This window comes from Podarcis liolepis (assembly GCF_965112155.1).
Source record: "Podarcis liolepis genome assembly, chromosome: 11".
In the NCBI taxonomy this organism is placed as follows: Eukaryota; Metazoa; Chordata; class Lepidosauria; order Squamata; family Lacertidae; genus Podarcis; species Podarcis liolepis.
The window spans coordinates 1,234,724-1,262,555 of record NC_139565.1 but is presented as its reverse complement, the minus strand read 5'-3'; the positions used below and the strand labels follow the sequence as shown (position 1 = coordinate 1,262,555).

Here is a 27,832-nt window from a genome sequence, read left to right as displayed (position 1 = left end):
AGGATGTAAAAACGACCAAGAAATGTTTCCTTTGCCAAAGGCCAGGACATTTTGCCAGAGTCTGCCCACAAAGAAAGGCCTGGCAAGGAATGGTGGGGGCCGTGGGAGGCGAGGAGGAGGAACCCCAGACTCTGGAGCAGGGAAACGGAAACGCTTGGCTGCCGATCAGCGGGCACAGCAGCCGAGCCAACAACCAATGAATGTGCCCAAACCAGATTCTCCTAGAGCCGCAATTGCCATTGAGGTGGTACTAGAACTCCCCAATGGGCACCCAGTGAAGGTTCAGGGTATGCTGGACTCAGGAAGCTCATGCAATTTTTTTAGCAGGGACTTTGCCTTAGAGCATCAGCTTCACCTGCTACCTTTGGATGCACCTCTGCAAGTCACCACCATTGATGGGAGGGAACTGATGGGGGGGAAGTTACCCACCAGACCCCACCAATGAGAATGAGAGTGTCTAGGCACTCAGAGACAATCGCCTTCCACGTTGCCTCATTAGCGGGTCCCCCAATAATATTAGGGATGAGCTGGCTAGCGCAACATGATCCGGTGGTGGCGTGGCATCAGAGGACCGTCAGCTTTGGGTCTGACTACTGCCTGCAGCACTGCTTCGGAGGGGAAACGCCAAGGATGAGCGTAGCCAGAGTGGCTAGCACTGCAGTGGAGGGTAAAGGGGAGGTGCCACCACAATATGCTGATCTGAAGGAGGTTTTCAGTGAGAAGGAGGCAGATAAACTGCCACCCCACAGGCCGTTCGATTGCCAGATCAATTTGCTCCCAGGGGCGCAGCTGCCGGTGGGTAAGCTGTATGCCATGTCAGACAGGGAGATGAAGGAGTTACGGGACTTTATCGACAAGAACCTAAAGAGAGGGTTCATAAGAGAGTCTAAGGCAGTGGGGGGTAGTCCAGTATTTTTTGTGGACAAAAAGGGCACTGATAAACCGAGGCTTGTAGTGGACTTCAGAAGGGTAAATTTGGTGTCAGAACCTGTGACTTTCCCTATGCCCAGAATCGACGACATTCTGACGAGAGTGAGGAAGGGAAAGATTTTCACCAAGCTGGACCTTAGGGGGGCTTACAACTTAATCCGAATGAGAGGGGGAGATGAATGGAAGACCACCATGTTCACACCCCTGGGGGCCTTTGAATATCTCGTTATGCCTTTCGGATTACAGTCAGGCTCCGCCTGTTTTCAAGTGTTCATGCACCACGTGTTGGGGTCTCTGCTTTACAAGAACTGTGTAGCATTCCTGGACGACGTCTTGATATATTCAGAAAATGAGGAGCAACATGTGAGAGATGTCAGGGAAGTGCTACAACGATTGCAGAAACACCAGTTGTGGGTCAAGCTAGAGAAATGTCAGTTTCATGCCCGAGAGGTGGAGTTCCTGGGGTACAAGTTATCTGACAAAGGCTTAGCTATGGACCCAAGCAAGGTGCAAGCCGTATTGGAGTGGAAAACCCCTAAGACACGACAGGATGTGCAGAGATTCCTAGGTTTTGGCAATTTCTACAGGAAGTTCATCAAGAACTTTGCACACTTGACAGCCCCAATCACGGACTGTCTCAGTAGTAAAAAGAAGTTTGTGTGGACGGAGGAAGCCCAGCGATCCTTTGAAAGCTTGAAGAAGGCGTTCGCGTCGGAAGAACAATTACTACATGTGGATTTGGAGAAACCACTGCGGTTGGAGACGGACGCGTCAGACAGAGCTATTGGGGCGGTTCTGTTGCAGCCAGGACAGAGCAAGCAAGAATGGAAACCGTGTGCCTTTTTCTCGAGGAAGCTGAGCAAGTCGGAACAAAACTACACCGTGTACGACTGAGAGCTGCTAGCGATTTACGCCGCCTTTCGTCGGTGGCGCCATTTTTTGATAGGGGCGCAGCGCAAGATCCAGGTCTGTACAGATCATAAGAACTTGGAATACTGGCGGACAGCACGGGTGCTCAACCAGAGACAGATTCGCTGGGCACAGGAGTTTTCCAAGTTTTCCTTCGAAATCCAGTATGTGCCCGGCGAGCTAAACGTGAGAGCAGACGCTCTCTCGTGTAAACCGGAGTACTTCGAAGGAGAGGGGCCGCCGGAGACCCGACACGTCATACCTGAGGACCGATGGGTGTGTGGGGGAACTCTAGTGGGCACGAGAGAACTGGCAGGACTCACTAGGGACGATGAATTCGCACGAACAAAAATCAGGGAACTCCAAGATGGGAGGGGAGCACCAGAGGGGTTTGAGGAGAAGGGAGGAGTGTTGTACTACAGGGGGGCGATGTACGTACCGGGGGAGGCTTTAAGAAGAAGGGTACTCAAACAACTACATGACACCCCCACAGCGGGGCGCTTTGGGCAACACAAAACCATGATGCTGGTGACCCGACAATTTTGGTGGCCACGGGTGAGGGAAGATGTACGGGAATATGTAAGTGGGTGTGACTGCTGCCAGAGGGCCAAAGGGGAACGCACGGTGCCAGCAGGTTTGCTGGAACCCTTACCCACACCAAACAAACCCTGGGAGGTGGTGTCAATTGATTTCATGACGGATTTGCCCAAATTGAGGGGAAAAACAGCAGTGATGGTAGTAGTCGACTTGCTAACCAAAATGTGCCATTTTATCGCCTGCTCACATGCGGTGACGGCGGAAGAAACGGCACGGTTGTTTGTAGAGCACATTTTCAGGCTGCATGGTGCCCCCTTGAGGGTTTTATCTGACCGCGGAAAACAATTTACTTCCCGGTTCTGGAGGAAGCTCATGAGCCTGCTGCAAGTCGAGGTCAGCTTCTCGACAGCGGGACACCCAGAAACCAATGGGCAGGCGGAAAGGGCAAACAGTGTACTCCAGCAATACTTACGCTGCTACATTAGCGAGAGGCAGAATGATTGGGTAGAGAAACTAGCGCTAGCAGAATTTGCGTACAATAATGCTGAACATGTGTCCACCAGTATGAGCCCCTTCTTAGCCAATTATGGGTGTCATCCCAGGGCATTCCCGGGTAATGAGGAACAGAGCTGGAGTGTGCCTGCAGCTGAACAGTTTGTGGAAGAAATGGAAGCGTTACATCAACAGCTCAAGATGAACCTAGAAAGGGCCAAGGCCAATTACAAGAAGCAAGCAGATAAACACCGAAGGGAAGGGGAAACCATTAGGGTGGGGGATCGCGTGTGGTTGTCCACTCAAGGGTTACCATTTAAGGGAGGGTGCAAGAAGTTGCAGCCCAGACGACTGGGGCCATTTGAAGTTATACAACAGATAAACCCCGTGGCGTTCAAGCTCAGGTTGCCCAACAACATGAAAATACATCCCGTGTTCCACAGGTCCTTACTCTCAACACAGAGAGGGGCGGGAATTCGAGGGGCGGGAGGTAGAAGTCATGCCACAACCACAGGTAGAAGAAAGGGAACACCAGAGTTCGGCCGCAGAGATAGTGGATTCAAGGTGGCGAGGGCAGCAAGTGGAGTACTTGGTGGCGTGGGAAGGAGAGCCCTGGTCGGAAAACATGTGGGTGCCAGCAGAGGCAGTTGGCGACGAGCATATGGTGGAAGTGTTCCACCGACGGTTCCCAGATAAACCCAAGCCCTTAGGGTGATTCTGGGAGGAACAGTTCGGCACCACAGAGGAGGAAGAGAGTTTCGAAGGGTTTTCAGAATCCGAAGAAGAATCGGATTGGGAGAGTCATCCCTTGGGTGGGAACCTTAGCAGGTGGGAAGAGGTGTTCACACCCACAGATGAGGAGGACAGCTCTTTCAGGGGTTTCCTTGGCTCGCCGACCCGAGAAGAGGCTGCAATAGAGCCCCCGGGTCGGAGGGGGAGTGAAGGGGGCCCTGGGAGGGAGGTGGATGTCAGGAAACTGCCATCAGAGGCACGGGAGGAGAGGGTCTCTGATTCTGCAGGGGAAGGTCCCAGCGGTAGAGGGAGACTCAGCTGGGAAGAAGGGGAAGAGAATGAGTGTAACACCAGGGATCCAGGAGAGCAACAGGACAGGGAGGTGCAGGGGCTCCAGGATTCTTCGTTGGAAGTTAGCGAGGAGAGCCCAAGCACCCCGCTGCCCACGCCCTCCTTGCACAGGAGACTCCCGCGCAGTGAGAGGTGACGACGATTGGGCGTCAAACAACTCTTATGTTGGCAACGCTTTAAGAAACGCCCACAGAAAGATTCTACGAGTGACTAAGGGCAGCCACACTGAGATGGGCTGTGCAGTCCGGAGGGTTTAACCAGGCAATTGAATGCTCAAACGGAGCAGGATTACGCACGAGTAACTCCCAACCCATTATAATGTGCTATGGATTTTGGAGGGAGCATTTACTCAGCCCTTTCATGGGTGCTATAGGAGGCACTGGTGGGAACAGCTCAGAATGCAGGCACCACTCCGGTGACTCCGGCATAAAAATTAAAATGTCTGTCCTTTGGCTCTACCCGTCATTTCACCCTGCCAGGTCAGAGTTTGATCTGAGCATGGTCATTATCACTCTTTTGATTCATGTCATGCCTGTGTACCTTGGGCCTGGCATTAGTGTTTGGCATTTCTAGGTATCTGTCAATGTCCATCGCTGAATAGAGTGAGAGGTGTTAGCCTGTTTCTGCTCCCCCACAGAAACCAGCCAGCTCTGCACAGCCCCCAAATGTCTGGAAAAGGCAGTGGGACTAGGACAGTGGGACATTGCTCTTGTTGAAGAATGGGAAATGGTCCCAGAGGCCCCTAAGATGAAGCAGAAACTACTGGGTTGGTCTCCCATTTCCTTATTAGAGAAGCACCTAGCAACAGCAGAGGACGACACTTCATACCCTCCAACATTTCTCCGATGGAAATAGAGACGTCCCATTCCATGACGACCATTTTACTGTATACCCTGGCCATCTGACTGTGTTTCCCTAGCCACTCTGGGCAGCTTCCAACATATATAAAAACATAATAAAACATTAAACATTTTAAAAAATCCTTCCCTATACAGGATTGCCTTCAGACAGCTTGGGGGGTTGGATAACTCCATACCCTCCAACATTTCTCCAATTAAAACAGGGACATCCAAAGGAAAAGCAGGATATTCTGGGATCAAATCAGAAACTGGGAGAGCTTCTATAAATCAGGGACATCTAAGGAAAATAGCGACACTTGGAAAGTCTGACACTTTTGCACTCCTTTGGGCCCTTCCAGCATCCAACTCCATATTTCAAAGTGTTAATATCACAATAAGTTCAGCGGTAGCAAAACCAAAAGAAATACATGACATTTGTTTCCTCTTCTGACACTGGGTGCTGCTCTCATTGGGAAATAGGGGACTCCACCACCACCCCAGTGTTATTACAGGAACGATGGAGGTGATCAGAGGGAGTGGAGCCTGAAAGAGTGAGCCTTTCACGTTGCTTCCTTCAGCCCCTTTGTCTAGGAAACTAGAGATTGCCTTGGGAAGCGTAGCTGGTGGCTGAGTGACAATGCAGCCTCCTCGCATTTTAATGGGGGATGAGCGAACATAGGTAGGACCCCGCTGTATACATTAGAGTTCATTCTAGAAACTATATTATTGAAGTTATTCACAGGGTTGCATCAAGTTTTTGCAGCTCATGTGATATAAATGCAAACCACTTTTGTCTGTTCATCACACTTTTCATGTGCAGCCACTGTATTTAAAAATGCCATCTCCCCTTTCCATTATTGACTGTCATCTGCTTCCACTGACTTGGCAAACCCACAGGAAGGCTTTGATCATGTTCAGATGGGGGAGGAGGGAAAGAACCGTATTCTGTTCACCCTTCTTCATGTGAACGGATTATCTTCTGTATGAATACTGTTGCCACATTAGTACCAAAATATTCATAATTAATTTCTGGAAGTATCCATGTTTTGATTTCTGCTTCAAAGGGATTCTTTCAAGGCAGTTTTCTTTGCTGCTTTTATCATACCCAAATGATTTGCAGCCTAAGTTCTAGAGATGCTCTTTTGAAATGAAGGGCTTTCCCCTAACATCAGTGCACTAGGAGAAACACTGGGCACGATCCAGCCAAGTTAAGCATTAAGCCCGACTAAACTCAGTGAGAGTGCATGGATCAGTGGCAGTTAGAATTGCTTTCCTTTGAATGGACCGTCCCCATAATGAATATGTTCTTTTGTAAACCACCTTGGTTAGTCTCTCTCCCCACCATGCCTCAATATTTACTCAACTTCAGTCTTGGTTTCTGTGTTTCCTTTCATATAATCATAGAGTTGGAAGAGACCACAAGGGCCATCGAGTCCAACCCCCTGCCAAGCAGGAAACACCATCAGAGCACTCCTGACATATGGTTGTCAAGCCTCTGCTTAAAGACCTCCAAAGTAGGAGACTCCACCACACTCCTTGGCAGCAAATTCCACTGTCAAACAGCTCTTACTGTCAGGAAGTTCTTCCTAATGTTTAGGTGGAATCTTCTTTCTTGTAGTTTGGATCCATTGCTCCATGTCCGCTTCTCTGGAGCAGCAGAAAACAACCTTTCTCCCTCCTCTATGTGACATCCTTTTATATATTTGAACATGGCTATCATATCACCCCTTAACCTCCTCTTCTCCAGGCTAAACATGCCCAGCTCCCTTAGCCGTTCCTCATAAGGCATCGTTTCCAGGCCTTTGACCATTTTGGTTGCCCTCCTCTGGACACATTCCAGTTTGTCCGTGTCCTTCTTGAACTGTGGTGCCCAGAACTGGACACAGTACTCCAGGTGAGGTCTGACCAGAGCAGAATACAGTGGCACTATTACTTCCCTTGATCTAGATGCTATACTCCTATTGATGCAGCCCAGAATTGCATTGGCTTTTTTAGCTGCCGCGTCACACTGTTGGCTCATGTCAAGTTTGTGGTCAACCAAGACTCCTAGATCCTTTTCACATGGACTGCTCTCAAGCCAGGTGTCCCCCATCTTGTATTTGTGCCTCTCATTTTTTTTGCCCAAGTGCAATACTTTACATTTCTCCCTGTTAAAATTCATCTTGTTTGTTTTGGCCCAGTTCTCTAATCTGTCAAGGTCGTTTTGAAGTGTGATCCTGTCCTCTGGGGTGTTAGCCACCCCTCCCAGTTTGGTGTCATCTGCAAATTTGATCAGGATGCCCTTGAGTCCATCATCCAAGTTGTTGATAAAGATGTTGAATAAGACCAGGCCCAAGACAGAACCCTGTGGCACCCTACTAGTCACTCTTCTCCAGGATGAAGAACCAACTCCTTTGTAGGTGTAAAGCTAAAGGAATTTGTCAGGGGGCTGCCAGCTTTCAGAACCAACATACATGGCAAAAACTGCACGTCTTCAATAAATGAGAAGTGACTTCACAGAGACAATTTGATTTATACTACCCCCCCCCCCACACACAAATTTTCCAGGTTCTTAAATTCTAGCAACACTAAAGCAATTTATTCTGCTTGCAAAGGATGATTTATTCCAAGTATTGTTGTGGCATTGCATAAAGCATTACACATATTCAGGGCTGGCCCAAGACATTTCGTTGCCTGAGGCAGAGCACCAAATGGCATCCAGCAACCACCCACCCACTGATCAAGTCGTGGTGTAAAGGATCCAAGGCCAGCCAAGTTATTTTGGCACCTGGGTCTGAACATCCCACAAGAACCTCTCCCCCTCCCTGGCAGAAAAACACAACAACAATAAATAAAATAACTCACAATTTTCTGCCTTTTCATAGCACCCAAAATCCACAGAAGTTGACCAGACCATGAAGGTTATACCACAATAAATTTCTTAGTCGTTTTACAGTACTACTAGCTTCTTGTTCTGAAATCCAAATTGTGAACACAGGAACACAGTATTAATTTTAAAGGTTTACCGTATTTTTCGCTCTATAGGACGCACTTTTTCCCCTCCAAAAATGAAGGGGAAATGTGTGTGCGTCCTATGGAGCGAATGCAGGCTTTCGCTGAAGCCTGGAGAGCGAGAGGGGTCGGTGCGCACCGACCCCTCTCGCTCTCCAGGCTTCAGGAAGCTATCCGCAAGCATTCGGAGCGTGGTGGGAGTGCCCACCGGGCTCCGAAGGCTTGTGGATAGCAGCCTGCAGCCCGAAGAGCGCAGCGCCAATTCCTGCTGCACACCCTGGGCTTCAGACAGCTATCCGCAAGCCTTTTCTTTATTCCCCCCCCCTAAAATCTAGGTGCGCCCTATGGTCCGGTGCGCCCTATAGAGCGAAAAATATGGTATTCTCATTTCACTTTTTAATATGTGTACTTTTTAATATGTGTTTCACACAGCCTCTTCTGACTCATGGAGCGTAAGAGCTATGTATAATCAGTGTACCGATGACATCTAGATCCAAAACTCTAAAGGAGCACTCCCACTGGCTTCATATGCACATTATAGGAACACGGGTGGTGCTGTGGTCTAAACCACTGAGCATCTTGAGCTTGCGAATCAGAAGGTTGGCAGTTTGAATCCGTGCGACGGGGTGAGCTACCGCTACTCTGTCCCAGCTCTTGTCAACCTAGCAGTGCGAAAGCACGCCAGTGCAAGTAGATAAACAGATACCGCTGTGGTGGGAAGGTAAATGGTCTTTCCATGCGCTCTGGCTTCCATCATGGTGTTCCATTGTGCTAGAAGCAGTTTAGTTCTACTGGCCACATGTCCTGGAAAGCTGTCTGTGGACAAACGCCGGCTTCCTCGGCCTGAAAAGTGAGCTGTGCGCAGCAACCCCATAGTCGCCTTGGACTGGACTTAAACATCCAGGGGTCCTATATCTTTTTACATATTTAACAGCACTGGGGAGAAAACAGGATGATGTGGAACCCCATAGCAAAAGTGCCAGGGGGCTGAGGAACACTCACCCAGCGCTACTCTCTGGACACGAGTCTGAAGATACAGATGGAACCACCGTAATTCAGTGCCACCACCAACTTTGCAAAGCAAGGGGTGTTGGTGACCAGTCTATAGTTATTACACTGGGGCTAGAGTGGGTTTTTTAGAAGTGGACACACCACCACCTCTTTAAAGACAGTAGACTCCACTCCATCATGCAAGTATCTGCTTACCACACCTCTGACCCATTCAGTCACCCCACACCAGCTAGCTTTAATAAGCCAGAGTGAGCAGGTATGCTGTCCACATCATCAGGCTGCATTGACTGAAACTGATCCCACAACACGGAGCTCGACATTGCATTGGACATCTCAGTTGGCCCTGTCACACTTGCAGCACCTCAACTGTCATCCAGTTACAGTTGGTCACCATGTGCTCCAGAGGTCCACCTTGCTGGACAGGAACAACCAACCTCCAGACTACACGAAACAACTCTGCCAGACAGTTTCCCAAGGATGCCATAGGGGCAATGAAGGAGGATCTCTTTTCTTCCCTCACTGCTACATAGTAGGCCCATTTATGAGCTGGAACATGTGCTCAGTCAGCTCCTGAGAGAGATTTACACCACTTACACTCCAACCACTGCCCAATCTGTTTCATCAATCACAGCTCCTCATTATACCAAGGACCAAAATGAATTCCACAGCACCAGAGGGGGCGATCCTGTCAATTGCCCTTGTACACGGTAGTGACATGGAAATCCAATCTACTAGTAACATTGCAGGACAGACTTATCCCACATGCTTTGTACCCATAGCTGCTGCAGGTACATCACCTTTGCAGCCCATGGCTATGAACAGTTATGGGCCTAAGTTACTTGATCTGTCAAAATGATTTTTTATTGAAAGGGGGTGATTCAATGAGCTAATATTAAAATATTGCTTCTTTTGATAAATCAACAGTTGGCATTTTTCTGGTTCCATACCACAGCTTGTACTAAGTGAAGAAACAAAGTCATTGCCAGGAATATCAACTCACAGATACAAATACAACTGTTGAAATATCCAAGCTCTGAAACTTGCCACTGCCTCTGCTCTGTTTCCAGCTACTGGTATAGGAGCAAGTGATTACTGGGGTGATGGATTATCCGAGAAGGTCTAAAGTTCACAGGACAATAGTTCTTTGCATTTATGCTGAAGGGACTGGATGGACTTTTCCACATATATCCTGAATTTCAACAAGTAGCATTTTGGAATTAAAAGCCAGCAACAATGTGCTGCAGCAGTCATTGGATTAAACATAATTCAACAACAAAGCAGCTGGAACTGCAAGGTGCATAAGATAGTTGATGCCCTATACTATTCTCACCCCCAGAGGCAGAATGTGGTGACTACTTCAGTTGACGAATGCTGGCAGTGGGGAGCAGGGGCAGCTATCTGGTTGTTCCTGCTGAGCCCCCTGGCTCTTTCCTTCTGTAGGAGGACCCACAGCTGTGTGCCCTAGCCTGTGCCTCCAGAGCTAGCCTCCTGCCCTCAGGCCTGGTGGAGTAAAATTTAACAGCCACTCTTGGCAGCTTCTGCATGCAGAAAGTGGGTGGGAGTGGTATAATTGGAGCAAACACAAATCTGTGGAAAAGCTAAATTGCCATTTCTTGCGCTTCAGCTTTAAAGAGAGAGTTTTTACAGGGAAAGGTGGGACATGGAACTGCAAAGCATGGACCTGTGCAGAGCAACAGGTGTGTTTCCGAGCACAATTCAAAGGGTTGGTGCTGACCTTTAAAGCCCTCAACAGCCTCGGCTCTGTATACCTGGAGGAGCGTCTCCACCCCCATTGTTCTGCCCGGACACCGAGGTCCAGAGCCGAGGGCCTTCTGGTGGTTCCCTCCCTGTGAGAAGCAAAGCTGCAGGAAACCAGGCAGAGGATCTTCTCGGTAGTGGCACCTGCCCTGTGGAACACACTCCCATCAGAAGTCAAGGAAATAAACAACCATCTGACTTTTAGAAGACATCTGAAGGCAGCCCTGCTTAGGGAAGTTTTTTTTTAAATTTATTGTTTTATCCTGTTTTTACTATTCTTCTGGGAGCTGCACAAAGTGGCTGGGGAATAAATGTGCCAGATGCGCGGGGTATAAATAATAAAATTGTTGTTGTTGTTAGGATAAGTCTTAGATTCCGATCACAGATGGTACTCATCATCTTTGCCATGGGATATGCCAAGCAAAGGAAAACACGGAGCTGGAACAAGGAGTTGTGTGCCATATGCAGGCTCCCGAGAGGTCCAGGAGAGCCAAAAAGGTCCCTCTCTCTCTCCCCAGCCCAAACCATCCACTAGGGCACCAACCAATCCTGTTTCCATTCCATAACTGGATTAAAATGGATCTAAATGATCACTTTTCTCCAAGACTGTCTGGAAGAGACTGCACACCTTAAGGTGACCTTCCTCAGATGGTGAGAACAGTAAATTGAGTTCACTTCCTGACAATTATTTATGATATTTGCTTCAGTTTATAAACAGTAAAGGTATCCTCATCGCAATACAACGTAGAAATGGAGCTGCATTTGTGAAGTGTTTTGGGGTAAGGTTGGTGGGGGGAGGGGAGTCAAATAAAAGGCATGCAATGCTGACCTAATTAAGACTGCTAGACTGCAATGAGGTTCCAGAATCCAAATAAGCAGACGAGAATAGATTAAGCTCTGCCATTTCACTGTTGACTGAGTAATAGACCACACATTTCATTTACAGGTGATTTGCACAAAAACAGGATTTTGCGCCAGCACTCAGTTAGAAGAGCTAATTAATAAAAATATTTTAAAAGGATAAGACGCAACAGAGTTGATAAGCCAGTAGTACCGTATAAAATCCAGGTGTGTCATTTGCAGCTCCTTGTAAAGAGTATATCTCCCTGGTAACTGTTGGTGTCACAGTTCATCTCTTGATTTCGCAGGCCTTTACATGAACTTTACAGGTAGGCCCTTTACATGAACTAGGAATAAACCAGGAAGTCTCTGATTAAACAGTGTTTCCCCATTTGTCAAAATTGGGAATCTATGGTTAGCATAAACCAGGATCTTAAACCAACTGACAGCTGTGAAGGGAAGAGTGATCCTTCACATCTCATTGCTCAGTCAAGCTAGGTTCACCTGAAGTGGGACATATGGTCCTCTGCTCTTAAAACCTATCTAATGTGAAAGTGGGTGAGCTGAATAGCATACCAGCTCAGGCTGCAGTCCTATACATCTGGGGTGGTAAACTTCAGCCCTAGGGCAAAAGGTGATCCTCAAGCCCTCATGACTCTTCCCCACGCCCAGCACCTTTCACTGACTCTGCTTGGCAGCTTCCTGGAGGGCTTTTGCCCCAGTGGAATGTCTCTTACTTGCTTGACTAGAGGCTGGTAAGAAGTGTGTGTGTATACATATTTTTTGCAGATGGAATGTCACCTACTAAAAACAGGTAAGAGTCACCCCAATTGCTCCTCCCACTTTGCCTTTGACCGCCCCCATTGCTGACATGCAGTACTCCGGAAGGGAATGTGCCCCTCAGGCTTTAAAAGGTTCCCCACCAAGCAGGCATGCCTAGAATTGCACTGCAAGTGGTCTTGCACTCGCTTCCACCTTGCACCACAGTAGCAGCCATGCAACTGAATTAAAGCATCTAAACTCTGCAAGATCCCAAGTAAGAGCCAGTGTGGTGTAGTGGTTAAGAGCGGTAGTCTCGTAATCTGGGGAACTGGGTTTGCGTCTCCGCTCCTCCACCTGCAGCTGCTGGGTGACCTTGGGCCAGTCACACTTCTCTGAAGTCTCTCAGCCCCACTCACCTCACAGAGTGTTTGTTGTGGGGGAGGAAGGGAAAGGAGAATGTTAGCCGCTTTGAGACTCCTGAAGGGGAGTGAAAGGCGGGATATCAAATCCAAACTCTTCTAAGGCAAATATGAGGTGTGGCATGGGAGATGCAATGGCATTGTGTTCGTGATCATGTCTGAATAATGGATTCTAGAGTTAGGATAGGATACTGTTGCTTACTGATTATCTTCCTTTTCACCATTGTATTCCTTCTTCCCTCAGCGGAGTTCAAGGTGCCATGTTGTTGTTTAGTCGTTTAGTCGTGTCTGACTCTTCGTGACCCCGTGGACCAGAGCGCGCCAGGCACTTCTGTCCTCCACTCCCTCCCGCAGTTTGGTCAAACTCATGCTGGTAGCTTCGAGAACACTGTCCAACCATCTCATCCTCTGCCGTCCCCTTCTCCTTGTGCCCTCCATCTTTCCCAACATCAGGGTCTTTTCCAGGGAATCTTCTCTTCTCATGTGGTGGCCAAAGTCTTGGAGCCTCAGCTTCAGGATCTGTCCTTCCAGTGAGCACTCAGGGCTGATTTCCTTCAGAATGGAAAGGTTTGATCTTGCAGTCCATGGGACTCTCAAGAGTCTCCTCCAGCACCATAATTCAAAAGCATCCATTCTTCGGCGATCAACCTTCTTTATGGTCCAGCTCTCACTTCCATACATCACTACTGGTCAAGGTGCCATACACAGGGTTATTCCATTTCCTCCTCACAACCACCTGAATAAATTACAATAAGAAATAATGACGTACCCAAGATCATCCAATGAGCTTTTAGCACCACCTTGGCCACTGAGTCTTCTTTGTGCAACCACATGCTGCATATGGTTGTCTGCAGAGACATTCCAGTGAGGGAGCACTTGCTCATGCCTGGGAGCTCCACACAATCAGGACACCTGCCCAACCTCAGGCGTGTGGTCTCCTACATGAGCAGGTGTCCATGTGCTGGAACTTCTCTGCAGACCACTATCCCATCCAGTCATTGCAGGAAGACCTGGTGGTGGGGCAAGGCTAAAAGTGCAGCCCTGCTCTGCTGTCAGTGCAGATATGCCCTGCACACTTGTTAACACATGACTCTTGAGATGTAGAAATGTGCAGCTGTAGAGCTTTTTAGCAATGACCTCCCTAGCTATAATCTCCTAAAGGGAGGCCTGTAGAAAACACAGAAATGCACTATTGACACTTAGTCAGAAGTTGGGCATATTGTTTGAGGAACTGTCATGTCAAATTTTCAAGAGGTAGAAGCAAAATTGGAGACCTATGAAACCAGTCAGGCTGCATAAGAAACTGGGCTGCAAACAGTCCTGTGTGAAGCTCATGCCTTCCCATTATCTCCATCCTGTAGTTCAAGCTTCAAATAGGTAAGAGGACCACTTTTCCCCATTACTCCATCTAGGTTACTCTGTGGATGTCCTTGTGGCTATTTTATAGGTTTGTCAAATCCATATGAGATGTGCATGTGCTAGCCTGTTCTCACAGATGGCACTATCTTCTCCTGGCGACGGGCTGAAAGGAGCAAATTCTGAAAATGTTGCATTATCTCCTCATTTAGGAGGAGAGCATTTAGGGACTGTAATTAAGGAGGTGTTGGAAGGTTTTTACATCCCGTTTTTCAAGAAAGGTTTTGCAATATTCTTCTGTTTGGAGAAGTGCTATCCCTTTTGATCGTTCTCCCCGCCCCCCGCCCCCAAAAACGTCTGGCTGAGAAACAACACTCACTCCACCCCCCGCCCGCCTGCATGTGTGCTTAGGCCGCCCGAATGGAGCCCACACCCTTCCCTTCCCCGCCCCCCCCCCCATTCCTCTGCCTCGGCCCAGATCTCAACTCCCGCCCGTCCTGGAGGAGGTAAACAGCCCCAAGCCGCCTCCTCCTCCTCCTCCTCCTCGGAGGCTCCGCAGCGCCGCCTGGAAGGGCGTCTCGGGCCCGGCGTCTCTTTGCAGCCTGGCCGCGAGAAGGGCTCTTGGGCTGGAGGAGGAGGAGGAGGAATCTCCCTTCCAGGGCGGGCGGGGGGGGCGCCATTCCTCCGCCGTCCCTGCGGAGAGGCAAGGGACCCCCCCCGCCCCCGCCCGGGAAGGAGGCGGGAGGCGCGCGGCAGAGCCCGGCCTCGGAGCCCCCCTGCTCCCTCCCTCCCTCCCTCCTCGCGCGCGCGCGCGGGACTGCGGGGGCGCCTGCGCAGAGGGAGGGGCGGGGGCCTCGCGCGCGGCGGAGTCTGCGAGGCGAGGGGCGGGGCTGGCCAAGGAGGGAACAGAGGGTTATTCGAGGTGAAGCGGGGCGGAGACGCGCCGGGGGCGGGGCGGGGGCGGGGCCGGGGAGGGAGGAGGGAGGGAAGACGAGGCGCCGAGAGAGGCGGGCGGGGGGCGTGTGCCCCATTCCTCGCCGCTTGGCCGCGGGACCCGCGCTGCTCTCTCTGGGTGGTTCGGGGGCTGCTTCTTCGGGGGGGGGCGGCAAGGGGGTCGTGCCCGTGGAGCACGTGTCAGGTCACTCCAGCGGGGGCTGCGGGGGACCAGCGTGGGGATCTGGTGACTGAAGCGAGGCAGCGTCTCTGATGCGCGGGGGGGGGGCGGGGGGGAGGATGGAACAAAGTGTTCGAAAATCCAGCCCCAGGAAGCGCATCCCTCTGACTCACAGGGAAAAGCTGCAGGCAGGAGCAGCAGCAAAAACAGCCCCCATCACGGCCAATGTGTCATTTGCGTACATGCGTGCTACAGGGGGGGGGGGCGGCCTTTTTCTTAAGAGGAGGGCCCTGTGGTGCCCCCCAGCGTGTACTGCTAGGTCTAATCGTGCTATTTATAAATATGTACCAGCCCGCCCGGGTTTATTTATTTCTCTCTCTCTCTTAAGCCCGCGTGGGCGGCGTATCCTGAAGCCCCCTCCCCCCCCCGCAAGTAGGTGGCTGCGCGCGTGAGAAAGCGAGGGGGGAGCGGCCTCCTCTTCCTCGCAAGCGAACCATCCGCTCTCCACGCATTCGCCCTCCCTGGGAGCTGTTATATGGGGGGGGGGCGGAGAGGGTGTGGGAGGCACCTGATTGCAATGCTTCATTTATGCCGAGCAAACGTGCCAGGCTGTCAGATCTTGCATTTGCCATTAAAAATAAAAAGTACAGGGAGCCCCGCGGGGGGTCGCAAAGAAGGTCTGGCAGCAGCTTCCCCGGCGCCCCAGGGCGAAAAAAGGGACGCGGTGATCCGGCGTTTCCTCCGACTGACATGCAGGCTGATGACGGCCGGGGCCAGAAGTCACGCAGCGCCCCCCCCCTTTGCTCCCCCCCTCCACCCCACCCCTGCCTGCCTGCCTGCCTGCCTGTCTCTGGGGTGGAGGTGCTAATTTCAGTGCGGCTCACGTGGGTCCGGGCTCCCTGCGCTTCCTGCACGAGCTGGGGGCGGGCTTACCAGCCCCCAATCTAGGGCAGTTTGTTCAACTGCAGTAAAGGGAGCTCGATGTTCCAGCAGCGAAGGGATTTCTGAGAACTGGGACTGTGTCCTCAGATGAACTCTCCTCCTCCTCCTCCTCCCCCTCCCTTCTGCTCCTGCAGAACATCCTTAAAAGGGCGATGTCTGTACTTTTGCCTGAGCAGCGCGTGGCTTCGGTGCACGTACATCTGCAGCCTGCAGTGCAGTCGCTTGGTGAGGCCCCACCGCCATTCGCTCTGCATTAAAGAGGCGAAGGCTGCTGAACTTCGGCAAACAAAGTTGTGTGGAGGGGCTCGGGGACGCTTCGGGGACCTCAACAACTCCGTGTTGTAAGAAACGTGGTACACGTAGCCCGTTCCCTATACTGTACGTGCAAGCAGCCGAATACTTGCTCCCATCCCTCGATGTGGAGACTTGTTCTTCCTGTAAGGCAGAGAGCACCGTTTCAGCCCTCCCACCCCTTCGCCGCCCCTCCCCGCCTCCGCTTGCTGCAGATTTCCTGCACAGAGTACATTTCCTAAAATGTGTCATTAGCAGAAGCAGTTGTACTCGGGCAGTTCCGAAGAGCCTTGCACCCCTTCATAATGCCTCGCCTCACTCAAGACAGACAACAGGATCAATTCCCTCTTTGTCTCTTCATCTCACATTCTTCGGTTCTTGCCCACCCACCCAACGCCTTGGAATGTTCTTCCCATAATTATGTCCAAGGCCTCACCCACTTTTTATTCATACCCCTTCCTAGGACCTTCAGATAGGGGAAAGCTGCTAGATTCTTCATGTGTTTCCTGCAGGTCCTCCTGTGCTAGTAAACACGTCAAAGTTGAATATGTCAAAGGGGGTTTTAGAATAAGCACCACTCAGTGGATAATACTGGTGACAAGGCCAAATGTAGGGGCAGGTGACCCCAGGAACCACCTGCTGTGTTGAGCAAGGGCTCTGCAGGGACACCTGCTATCCTCTATCAAACAAAGTCAAGGCGCTGCCCTCCACATGTTGTTGGACCATAACTCGCATGATCCCTGACTATTGGGCATGCTGGCTGAAGCTGATGGGACCTCTGGGTGGGACATCAACCTCTGGAGAGCACCGTGTCTGCTCTCTACAGGCTATCTAGTCAACTATCCACTCAAAAGCAGAAACAAAGGGCTCAGGCCAGTCCTGGGGAATCTGTCCCTCCCCATCCCACCTGCAGGGCTCCAACTTCCATCAGCCACAGCTAGCATGGCCAAAGGTCAGGTAGGATGGGAGTTGGAGTCCAACAAAATCCGTAGGGCTAAAGGTTAATCACTTCAGGTATAAATAGTTTACATGGCATGATCCTAGCATGCAAATTTATTCCCTTAAATCATGTCTGCAAATCACAGAACTCATTAAATGGGGGGTGTATGAGTAATTAAAATAAGGTATATGAAATTAGAGGAGGGTGCCCAAAGGATGGTTCTTGCCCAGGGTGCCATTGAGTGTTGGGCAAACACTGATAGCTGAATATGGCCAAACGCTCTCTCTTTGTCACTGGCCTTGGCCTTTGGCTTCACATTCCCAACTCTAAAAGGAGAATAATGAGGATACTGTAAGATTGAGCTAATATTTCAATGTGAAATAGCATCTGAGACATAAACCTCACTATTTTACCTACCAAACACCAGGGCACCTTGTTTCACTTTATTTTGTTTTAGTTCTCTTTCAGCATCCTAGTACTAGTACTATTCTATTTCTTATATACTTACATTTATTTTAGGTTGTCAGTTACATGTTTACTAATATGTGGACAGACAGCTGGGTGCCCTACCATGTGAGAAGAGGATGGCCTTGGACTTGTATGTGGGAGGGTAACACAAGAGTGTTCATATAGTAGATCTTCACTCTCACCCCTGCTCAGGTGGGGAGGGGGGGCCATTTTGTGGATGGCCTCAGGTGCCAAAATGTCTTGAGCCAGCCCTGCACATTTACCTCAGGTCTTGTGTGTGGAAAGAACGCTGCTCTAAACCTAAAATTGTATTGGGGTTTTGTCTGTTACATTGCAATACCTCCTTTCACATATCAGTAGTGTAAGAAATGGAGCTCTGTACTGATAGCTGTGAATGATCACTTCAGAAAATTCAACTGCCCCTATTAAATCCTCAGGCTCTCTCAGGCTGCATCCACATTAACTCATTTGTAACACAAATTGTAGCTACACTCAATATGCCAGCAAATATGGAAAAAATCAGCAGTGGCCAAAGGATTGGAGATGATCAGTCTACATCCCAATCCCAAAAAGGGCAGTGCCAAAGAATGCTCCAGCTACCGCACAATTGTGTTCATTTCACACGCTAGCAAGGTTATGCTCAGAATTCTACAAGGCAGGCTAAAGCAGTATGTGGACCGAGAACTCCCAGAAGTGCAAGCTGGATTTAGAAGGGGCAGAGGAACCAGAGACCAAATTGCAAACATGCGCTGGATTATGGAGAAAGCCAGAGAGTTCCAGAAAAACATTTACAGTCATACCTCTTGTTATGTCCGCTTCATGTTACGTTCTTTCAGGATATGTCCCACGGCGACCCAGAGGTACCGGAAATGGTTACTTCCGGGTTTCGCCGCTCGTGCATGCGCAGACGAGCAAAATGATGTCACGCGCATGCGCAGAAGTGGCAAATCGTGACCTGCGCACGCACAGATGCGGGTTGCATTCTGCTCATGTTGCGAACGGGGCTCCGGAACGAACCCCATTTGCAACCAGAGGTACCACTGTACTTCTGCTTCATTGACTATGCAAAAGCCTTTGACTGCATGAACCACAACAAACTATGGCAAGTTCTTAAAGAAATGGGAGTGCCTGATCACCTCATCTGTCTCCTGATAAATCTCTATATAAGACAAGAAGCAACAGTTAGCTGGGTATGGAACAACTGATTGGTTCAAAATTGGGAAAGGAGTACGGCAAGGCTGTATATTGTCTCCCTGCTTATTCAACTTATATGCAGAATACATCATGCGAAAGGCTGGACTGGATGAATCCCAAACCGGAATTAAGATTGCTGGAAGAAATATCAACAACCTCAGATATGCAGATGACACAACCTTGATGGCAGAAAGTGAGGAATTAAAGAACCTCTTAATGAGGGTGAAAGAGGAGAGCGCAAAATATAGTCTGAAGCTCAACATCAAAAAAACGAAGATCATGGCCACTGGGCCCATCACCTCCTGGCAAACAGAAGGAGAAGAAATGGAAGTAGTGACAGATTTTACCTTCTTTGGCTCCGTGATCACGGCAGATGGTGACAGCAGTCACAAAATTTAAAAACGCCTGCTTCTTGGGAGAAAAGCGATGATAAACCTAGATAGCATCTCAAAAAGCCTTGTCGAAAAAGATCTATATACTGAAAGCTATGGTTTTCCCAGTAGTGATGTATGGAAGTGAGAGCTGTACCACAAAGAAGGCTGACCGCCGGAAAATTGATGCTTTTGAATTGTGGTGCTGGAGGAGACTCTGGAGAGTCCCATGGACTGCAAGAAGATCAAACCTCTCCATTCTGAAGGAAATCAGCCCTGAGTGCTCACTGGAAGGAAAGATTCTGAAGCTGAGGCTCCAATACTTTGGCCACCTCATGAGAAGAGAAGACTCTCTGGAAAGAAAAGCTCTGATGTTGGGTAAGATTGGGGGCCCAAGGAGAAGGGAATGACAGAAGACGAGATGGTTGGACAGTGTTATAGAAGCGACCAACATGAATTTGATGAAACTCCGGGAGGCATTGGAAGACAGCACTGCTTGGCGTGCTCTGGTCCACAGGTTCACGAGGAGTTGGACATGACTAATCAACTAAACAACAAAGCACAAAAATATGCAATAGTTCTAGACTCCATGAGGACCACAAACAAAAAAGCAAGCACTCAGTATCCATTGATTCTAGAATAAGATGCCATGTGTACGTCGCCTGATGGAGACCAGCTCTTTCCAAAGGCCACACAATCAGCCTAGAAACTCCCCATGTTGAGTTGATGAAGTGAAATATGGAAATATCCTTTAGTCAGAGTAGAAACTACCAGAGCAAGGTCCAAGTTTATTATGACAGCTTTTCTTTTAAAATTGTGCTCTTTCCTACAGGGTGTAACTTTGTTAGCTGGAACATGTTCTGTAATATATATTTTTAATGTGATTTTCTTAGCTGAAACTATGAGCTGTCTGTATTACTAAGGCACTTACTACATTGCTATTTAAACACCATTGGATGCATTCTGAACTCAGATTCCTCTGACCTATTTTGAATGCTCTGAAACCTAGACTACCTTCCATCACACTAAAGCCAATGGATCCTAGAAAGCAGTTGAAACAGAAAGCTGTCTTTTTCTGATTAATAATAAATACAGTGCAAAGTATACATGCAGTTATAGCTAAATGATTTAAAGGTCAAGCAAGGGGGAAAAAAACCCTAGGCCCAAAAGTAGCAAAGCTCTTGATACTTAGAATTTTTTTAACACTTTTCCTTGTCGCTGGCTAAATCTAGCCGGAGTAGTCGTATCTGCCCACCAAGAACTTGATGCCTCTTCACCAATAAGCATCTTGAACTGTCCCTGAAGGTTCAGACTGAAAGACCTTGCACACACTCAGAACACCATAGAAGCCCCTTGTGATAATGTGGTTTTTACATATTCTTTAGCATTGCTGAAATATCAGTGTTAAAACTGTGTAAAATTTCAGAACATAAATATATCAGATTATTAAAATTTCACCATCCACTATGAAAGGAAATTTCAGTCCAACATCAATTTTATCCAATATTCAAAAGCCTGTTGTCAGAAAATAAAAACACATTTTAGATATTCTGCATTTATTTTATGATTCAGCTGTTGTTGAATAAGTAATGAAAGCAAAATCAACCAGGAGAACCATATACAATAACAGTTCATTTAATTTTTCAAACTTTTCAGTCTGAATAGATAAGGATCATACCACTTCTGAAAAGTTCTCAGGATTCAGTTTAGTACATCCTACTATTATAAGGTGTCATAAAGGCTGCAATCCAATGCCATTTACCTAGACGTTAGTCCCACTGAATCCAATGGGAGTTACGAGTAGCCATGCATAGACTTGCACTGTAATACTTTGATATACAATATTTAATATTTATACATTAGTTTCAGTTCCAAACTGTTGGATATATTATGTCTTAATCTCCTAAGTAAGACAATACTCTCACAGTCACTCTTCTTTGGAACTTATCTTGAAAGTGGGCTTAACAGTCTTGAGCAATAGGGCAAGCAACACTCATCCTAGATAATTTTACATTAACCAATTCTCCATTGGATGATATTCAATTATGGCATTCTGCTTGCACAACAGGACTTCCCCTTTCTCTCCTTCCCTCTTCAGTCCCCCCTCCAGGTCATATGCTCTGGAGAGTTGGGGGGGGGACACTAAAGAGCAGAGGGGAAGGAGGAGGAGAGGACCTGCTACGTACGCAGGTGCAACATTGGATCTCACCCACATATTCTTTAGTTCATTCTTTAATTTTATGTCATTTGGATTTTTCTAATTCTTGACATGTTAGTTTATCCATGTCTCATTTCAGCCCTTCTGTTTTTTTTAAAATAATTGGCTCAACTTATGCTCTCTGTTTAGAAATATATCTTTACTTCTTTGTTACTCTTTTGCTACTGAATAATGAATCCTTTTCCTATTCAATTTAGGAGTCTGTAACTAACTTTTATTTACATTTTTCTTTACTTTTACTTCCTCCTCCTGATGCCTAGCATACTGGCCACTGAGAACTGGTTGAATGGATTTCTTTCAGCACTGAAGAAATCCTGTAAACCTTTTTATTTTATATATACCCGAATACATTCCCTTATATCTTTTATCTTTGATTGTCTTCCCTTATATCTTTCTTCTTTCCTTCTTCTTCCTCTTCATTTTGTGTGGCCAATGAGATCTGGACAGAGTTTCTTTGTAACTAGTATTTATTGTTTGCTTGCTTGCTTGCTTGCTTGGTTTCCTGAAACTACAGATTCTTGAAGCCTATAGAAGAGCGTACGGGGATGGAAAAGTCAGGAGGTTTTGCTCCTAGCACCACAGATGCAAGAATTGAAAAGTCCAGGAGTTTCTTCTATCCTTTGTGCATGGTAAAGGAAGCAGGAAGAAAATGAATGTTTGTGTTACATCACACTGCCTTCTTATCTCTCTGAACCCCAACATATTTTGCTGAAAGACTAAGAAGAAGTCAAACTGTCCGAGAGGCACTGGGAGATGGGCCTGTGAATTCATGGGGCAAGTCCATTGTCTTTCAGGCTCCACCACCCCATCGGTAAAAGTTGCTGGGAAGATACATAAAACAGGAAATGCATCTGCACTAACCTCAGGTATAGATTGCTCTGTACATCTAAATGAATGAAGGGGGAAGCTGTTAACTCTCTCTTGGTTCACATTTATCTGGAACTTGCTTATTATAAGAATAAAGAATGTTCTTTTCCCTTCCCTCCCATTTACTCTCACAGTGTCCCTGCCTTTATTCAAGAATGGCACTCTGACCTGAAGGCTGATCTGTTTGTCACTCCTTTACCCTAAGGTCACTATAGTCCTCTTTTTTGTCCCTCCACCAGAGGCAGCTTATGGTTTGTTTTCTTCATTCTGGTCAGGGACGCAAGCAGCCATCTCAAAGTCCTTTCATGACTTGAACTTCATCTCAAGCAAAAGCTGTTGGTTGTGCTCAGTGTCTACACAAGAGACTTTGCCACAACGGGAGCACCTGTCCATTAGTTAACTGATTAGCTAATAAGCACCTGTGACAGCAAAGCCAGACCAGCATCTGGAGATGCAGTCCCTCAGAATTCCACCAGAGGGCTGGAGCCTCTCTCTGATTTGCTCCCAAGACAGCCAGTCAGAGGGAGGCGGAGCCAGCACTTTCGGAGGGAAAATAAAAGAAGCCATTTCTGAGGGACAGACTTAGATAGGGCTTGATTTAGATGAGACATAGGGCTCAGGTTGAGAGATAGGGATCAGGAGAGGTTTGTCTGAGGGAGAACTGGCTCTGTTTTGAGTGGAACATCCATTCTGAGGGGAACATCTAAAGCCAAAGAAAATAGCCTCTCAGCTTAGATAGGAAGACCCAGTTGAGGGTCTTGGGAAAGTAAAAAAGGATTTAAACTAGAGGGTTGAGTCTGAGGCAGGAGAGGAAGAAACTGTGGGAAGACGCTCTTATTCTTGGGTCTCCTTCCAGTCAGGAGGCCAGAGATCTCCTGGGAAAAGACGACCCTCAAGCCAATAACAAGGGCTGTGGGGACCCCCTGGGTCTGTTATACTAACTGGAATACCTCAAGAGTGAGATTGTTAAGAGAGAGGGGAACCGAGGAAAAGTGGCCCTCACTCGTGAACCAAATTGCTAATCTGTGAAGGAAGCTGTGCAGCATCAAAAGTATTTAACGAACACCTCTCATAACTAAGTAAAGGAACAAGAAACTGAGTTAAGCATTTTACCACCTATTCTGGAAACCTGAGCATCTACCTGAAGTGTAACAACTGATTTTTAGCAACTGAAGTTTAAGAAAAGATGTGCACATACTACTGTGTTTAAGCCTGTGACATCCTTGTATTTAGTTTAAGTGATAAGTTACCTTTTACTGGAAAGAACGAATTGCCTGGCCCAACTTTGTTTCACAAACTTCTCTCTGTAAACAAAACTCTTCTTGTTTGTTTGTTCAGCTTCTGCCTAAGACTCTGAATGACTAAGGTAAATTGTAGAAATGTATGTAATTGGTGTACCGTGAGGTAGGTTCACTATATTTAATTGGCGGCAGTCAGCAGAGTGAATCCGCTCATTGGGCTAGAAAATCTACCTGGTTCACTAGCCAGTTTGGAAATGTTACTGGGACAATGGTTATTATAATGAACAACTGGATGCATTACATAATCAAATTACTCATTTTAAAATGTTTTGACATGATTGTCTGGAACTCTGGGAACTTTAGTTCCATAATAGAGCTAAGGATCTCTGTCTAGGAATTGTCAATACAACAAGACAAAATTTAACAGCGATAAATGCAAAGGTTTGCATTTAGGTACAAAGAATCAATGGTACAAAAAAAAAGAAAAGAAAAGATGGGGGAGACCTGGCTTGGCAGCAGTACTAGCGAAAAAAATGTAAGTGTCTTAGAAGATCACAGGCTGAACAAGAGCCAGCAGTGTGATGTGATGCTACAGTAACAGAAACATAGCGCCCAAATCACGGGGTTGTAATAGGATCTGCACAGTTCAGACCATGTCTAAAGTACTCTGTCTAGTTCTGGACACCACATTAAGAAGGAGATGAAGAAATGGAGTGTGAACAAAGAGGATGATCAGGTTGGTGAGGGATTTTGGAAACCAAGTCCTTTAAAGAATGATTGAAAGAGCTGTATATGTTTAGCCTGGAAAAGAGAATATTAAGAGGCGACATGGTAGTGGCTTTCAAATATCTGAAGGACCTTTATGGAGTAGATGGATCAGACATGTTCTCTCTTGCTCCAGCAGGCAGGACTAGAACCAATGAGTGAAAGTTAAAAGGAAGCAGATTTTAGTTAAGCATAAGAGAAACCTCTAATGGCCACAGCTGTTTGACAGGAGAACAGACTGCCTCAGGAGGTGGTAGGCTCTTATCTCACTGGAGATGTTTAAGAAGAGGCTAAAAGGCCACATGCCACTGATTCCGCTCCTGCATTGCCAATTCTGCACTGAGTAGAACTTGGACTAGATGACTTTTTAAGCCAATTCTGATTCCATCATATATCCCTTGTTGCTGTTGACAGTTTTATAAATGGATTCCAGGAGGAAATGTGGCCACCTCAATTCATCCCATCTTCAGATGAATGACTTTAGGCCATTTGTTACCAGAAATCCCACAACTTAATTTGATCAACATTTTCATCCACTACGTTTAAGTTACTTTTGCAACTTTGGGCACATGCTACTTATCTGTATCTAGAAGACTTGTCCATTCAAGAAAAAAGGACTTCTTGTTGCTGTGTATGACACACACATTTTATCACCACCATTATTTCACAACCCTTTATGCACAGCCAATGACACAAGAGTGCACCTAGGTGGGTTCCCTGAATGGTAAACTTGCAGAAGCTAAGCAGGTCTGGTTGTGATCATCACCTTAATGGGAGACTGCCTACAAACCACATGCAACATACCTAGAGTTCCATGATGGAAGAAAGGGAAGAAAATCAATAATAAAGCATGGGGAAGGTCTTAAAATGGTTCTCATGGCACATATATCAGTGGTGCTACATTGTTTCATTCATGAATGCCATCGCCTTGGAGGCAGAGCCTTCACCTTGGGAAGATTTTATGGATGTCCTCACAGAAGATGTTGTTGGCTTTGGCAGTGTATTCCTGTGCAATTGTGTGGCCTACTCCCACAGTTCCGTGAGGTCTCTTGCCCAGGCAATGACTGTGGGTAGACCTATGTAAAGAAGAAATATTAATTGTCCACTAGGCATGAATTGGTTCTTTCCCTACCTGTTGCATCATTTTCGAAGTGGTTTTGTGCAGTGACGTCATGAAGGCAGGGAGCGCCTATTTCCACAAGGATGCCCTGAGCAAATACCTTGGGAGTAAGGTAGGTTTTGTTTTTAACCAGAGACTTGAAGGCCTACCACGTAATCTAATAAAATACTCATTCCACACACCATCTGTGGGAACGCCAGGAACAGGCTTTGCTCGTGCTTACATAATCTCCCCCCCCTCCCACTCCCCGCCAAAGCTACTCTCTGAAGTTTGCCTTTTGCTCCCTCCTCTCTAGTTTACAAGTGAGAACTGCTCGGCTTGTATTTTGGATTGGCGGAGCCACGGCGAGTGACATCAACCCCATCACTTTCGATTGGCCCGCTGGTTGCTGGGACTAGAAGGACTTCGGGCGGCCCGTTAACCCCATCTCCGCCGACAGTGCCAACTTCGGAGCTCCTGCGCAGGGCGCGGGGCAGGCCGGGGGAGAGCCGCCCCGGGAGGGAAACGGGGCGCCGCGCGGCGCCGGGGGGAGGGAGAGCCCCGCCCCGCCCCCCACGCCGGCGCGGGCGAGAGCGGGCGCGTCGCCCTTTTAAGCGGGGTGTGCGCGCCTCCGGAGCAGCACGCGGCTTGGCGAGCGGGAGCGGGGATTGGCCGCGGCGCGGGCTGGCGGTCCCGCCTCCCCCGCCAAAAGGCCTTCTGAGTGGCAGCGCGAGAAGGTAAACAGAGTGGGCTCGCTCTGGCGGCCGCCCGGGAGCTGCGGGCGGGGCGGAGGCGCTGCTGCTGCTGCTGCCAGAGCGGGATGGGCTTGGGCGAAGCGGGCGCCGAGCGAGACGCGGCCGGAGCAGCGCGGAGCGGCGGGCAGCGCGGGCTGCGGCTGAGGGTCCCGCCGGGCGCCGCCTGACGGGCCGGGAGGAGGAGGCGCGAGAGAGAGCGAGCGAGAGAGCGAGCGGGGAAACACCCCTCGGTGCTACTTGAATTACTTGAAATCGCCACTTGTGACACTGTTCTGGCGAGGAGGAGCAGCCTCCGCCGCCGCCGCCGCCGCCGCCAGGATCGCATCCCAGCCCGCGCTCCCTCCCGGAGTTGGCCGGCGCCGGCGGGCGCGAGGGCGGCCGGGTCAAAAGGTGGGGCTGGCGGCGCTTCTCCCTCTTTCTCCGGGGGCGGCGGTCGCGGATGGTGGTGGTTATGTAAACGTCGAGGCGCGGAAGTGGATCCTTCGGCGTGAGCGCCTCCCCCCGCGATCCGCAGCCTGAAGGCAGCGCCCGGAGATCCCAGCCCCCCAGTGCCCCTCGCCTCGCTCGCCCTCGCCCCTCCGCCTCTCCCCGCGGGAAGCGTGGCCCATCGGCGCCCGCAGGATGTCCGCGGTGGCGTACATGGACTTCGTGGCTGCCCAGTGCCTGGTGTCCATCTCCAACCGCTCCGCGGCCCAGCCCGACGTGACCCGGGACGCGGAGCTGCTGAAGATGCCCGAGGAAGAGGAGGACGAGGCCGCCGCCGCCGCCGCCGTGACCAAGGAGATGAGCGACCCCCGGGACGCCTGGAAGGATTATTGCACTTTGGTGACCATTGCCAAAAGCTTGTTGGACCTGAACAAGTACCGGCCCCTGCCCACCCCCTCCGTCTGCAGCGACAGCGTGGAGAGCCCCGACGAGGACGCGGGGTCCGACAGCGACGTGACCACCGAGTCCGGCTCCAGCCCCGCGCACAGCCCCGCCGAGGGGCAGGAGGCGGGCGGCGGGTCCCACCCGCTCTCGCTGCTGCGCGGCGCGGCGCCCGCCAAGGGGAAGCTGGCCGCCGAAAAGAGACACAAGTGCCCCTACAGCGGGTGTGGCAAGGTCTACGGCAAGTCGTCCCACCTGAAAGCCCACTACCGAGTGCACACAGGTGAGCGGGGGGGGGTCGGGGGGGGTCGGGGCTGGAGCTGTTTACAGAAACGCTGCCGTTACATAAAGGCGAGCAGGGCTCTCTTCTCGCCGCCGCGGCTGCTGCTGCTGCTTTGCCTTTAAAAAAAAGATGTCGGTTGTCCTCGTTTGAACCCTCTTAAAGATGCGGCGGTGATTTTCGCTCTCCGGGGCTTCCCGGCCCGTTTCCGCCTTCGCGGCGCTCGAGAGAGCAGCCTGGCTTCGCTTGGGTACAGGGTGTCGATGCAAACGGCACGTCAAGGCGGCGGGTGGGTGGGAGGGAGGGAGAGAGAGCAAAGGGTGTTTTCACGGGCTTGTCGGCTCCGGAGCCTCGGGTTTCCCCCTCCCCTCTCGCTTAGGTGTGCTTACACTGAGAAGCTCAGGCCAGCAGAGGAGCTGTTTAGTCCAAAAATGCTTATTTGAGGATGGAAGGAATGCCAGGGCTGGGAGAGGAGACAGAGAGGCATGCACGG

General features: G+C 49.2%; 1 protein-coding gene and 1 long non-coding RNA gene across 2 annotated transcripts in view; both read left to right on the top strand.

Annotated features, from left to right (window-relative positions):
- LOC310688512 overlaps positions 1-24,067 on the top strand; it is a 54,611-nt gene extending 30,544 nt beyond the window's left edge. Inside the window, exon 3 of the long non-coding RNA XR_014516991.1 lies at positions 21,980-24,067. This is a non-coding gene — a long non-coding RNA (uncharacterized lncRNA). The remainder of the gene's footprint in view (positions 1-21,979) is intronic.
- A 2,158-nt stretch (positions 24,068-26,225) lies between these two features.
- Positions 26,226-27,832, top strand: part of KLF9 (KLF transcription factor 9) — a 30,324-nt gene continuing 28,717 nt past the window's right edge. The window contains exon 1 of the mRNA XM_083465044.1: positions 26,226-27,342. Within this exon, the coding sequence (XP_083321170.1) occupies positions 26,814-27,342 (529 nt within the window). The 5' untranslated portion in view covers positions 26,226-26,813. The remainder of the gene's footprint in view (positions 27,343-27,832) is intronic.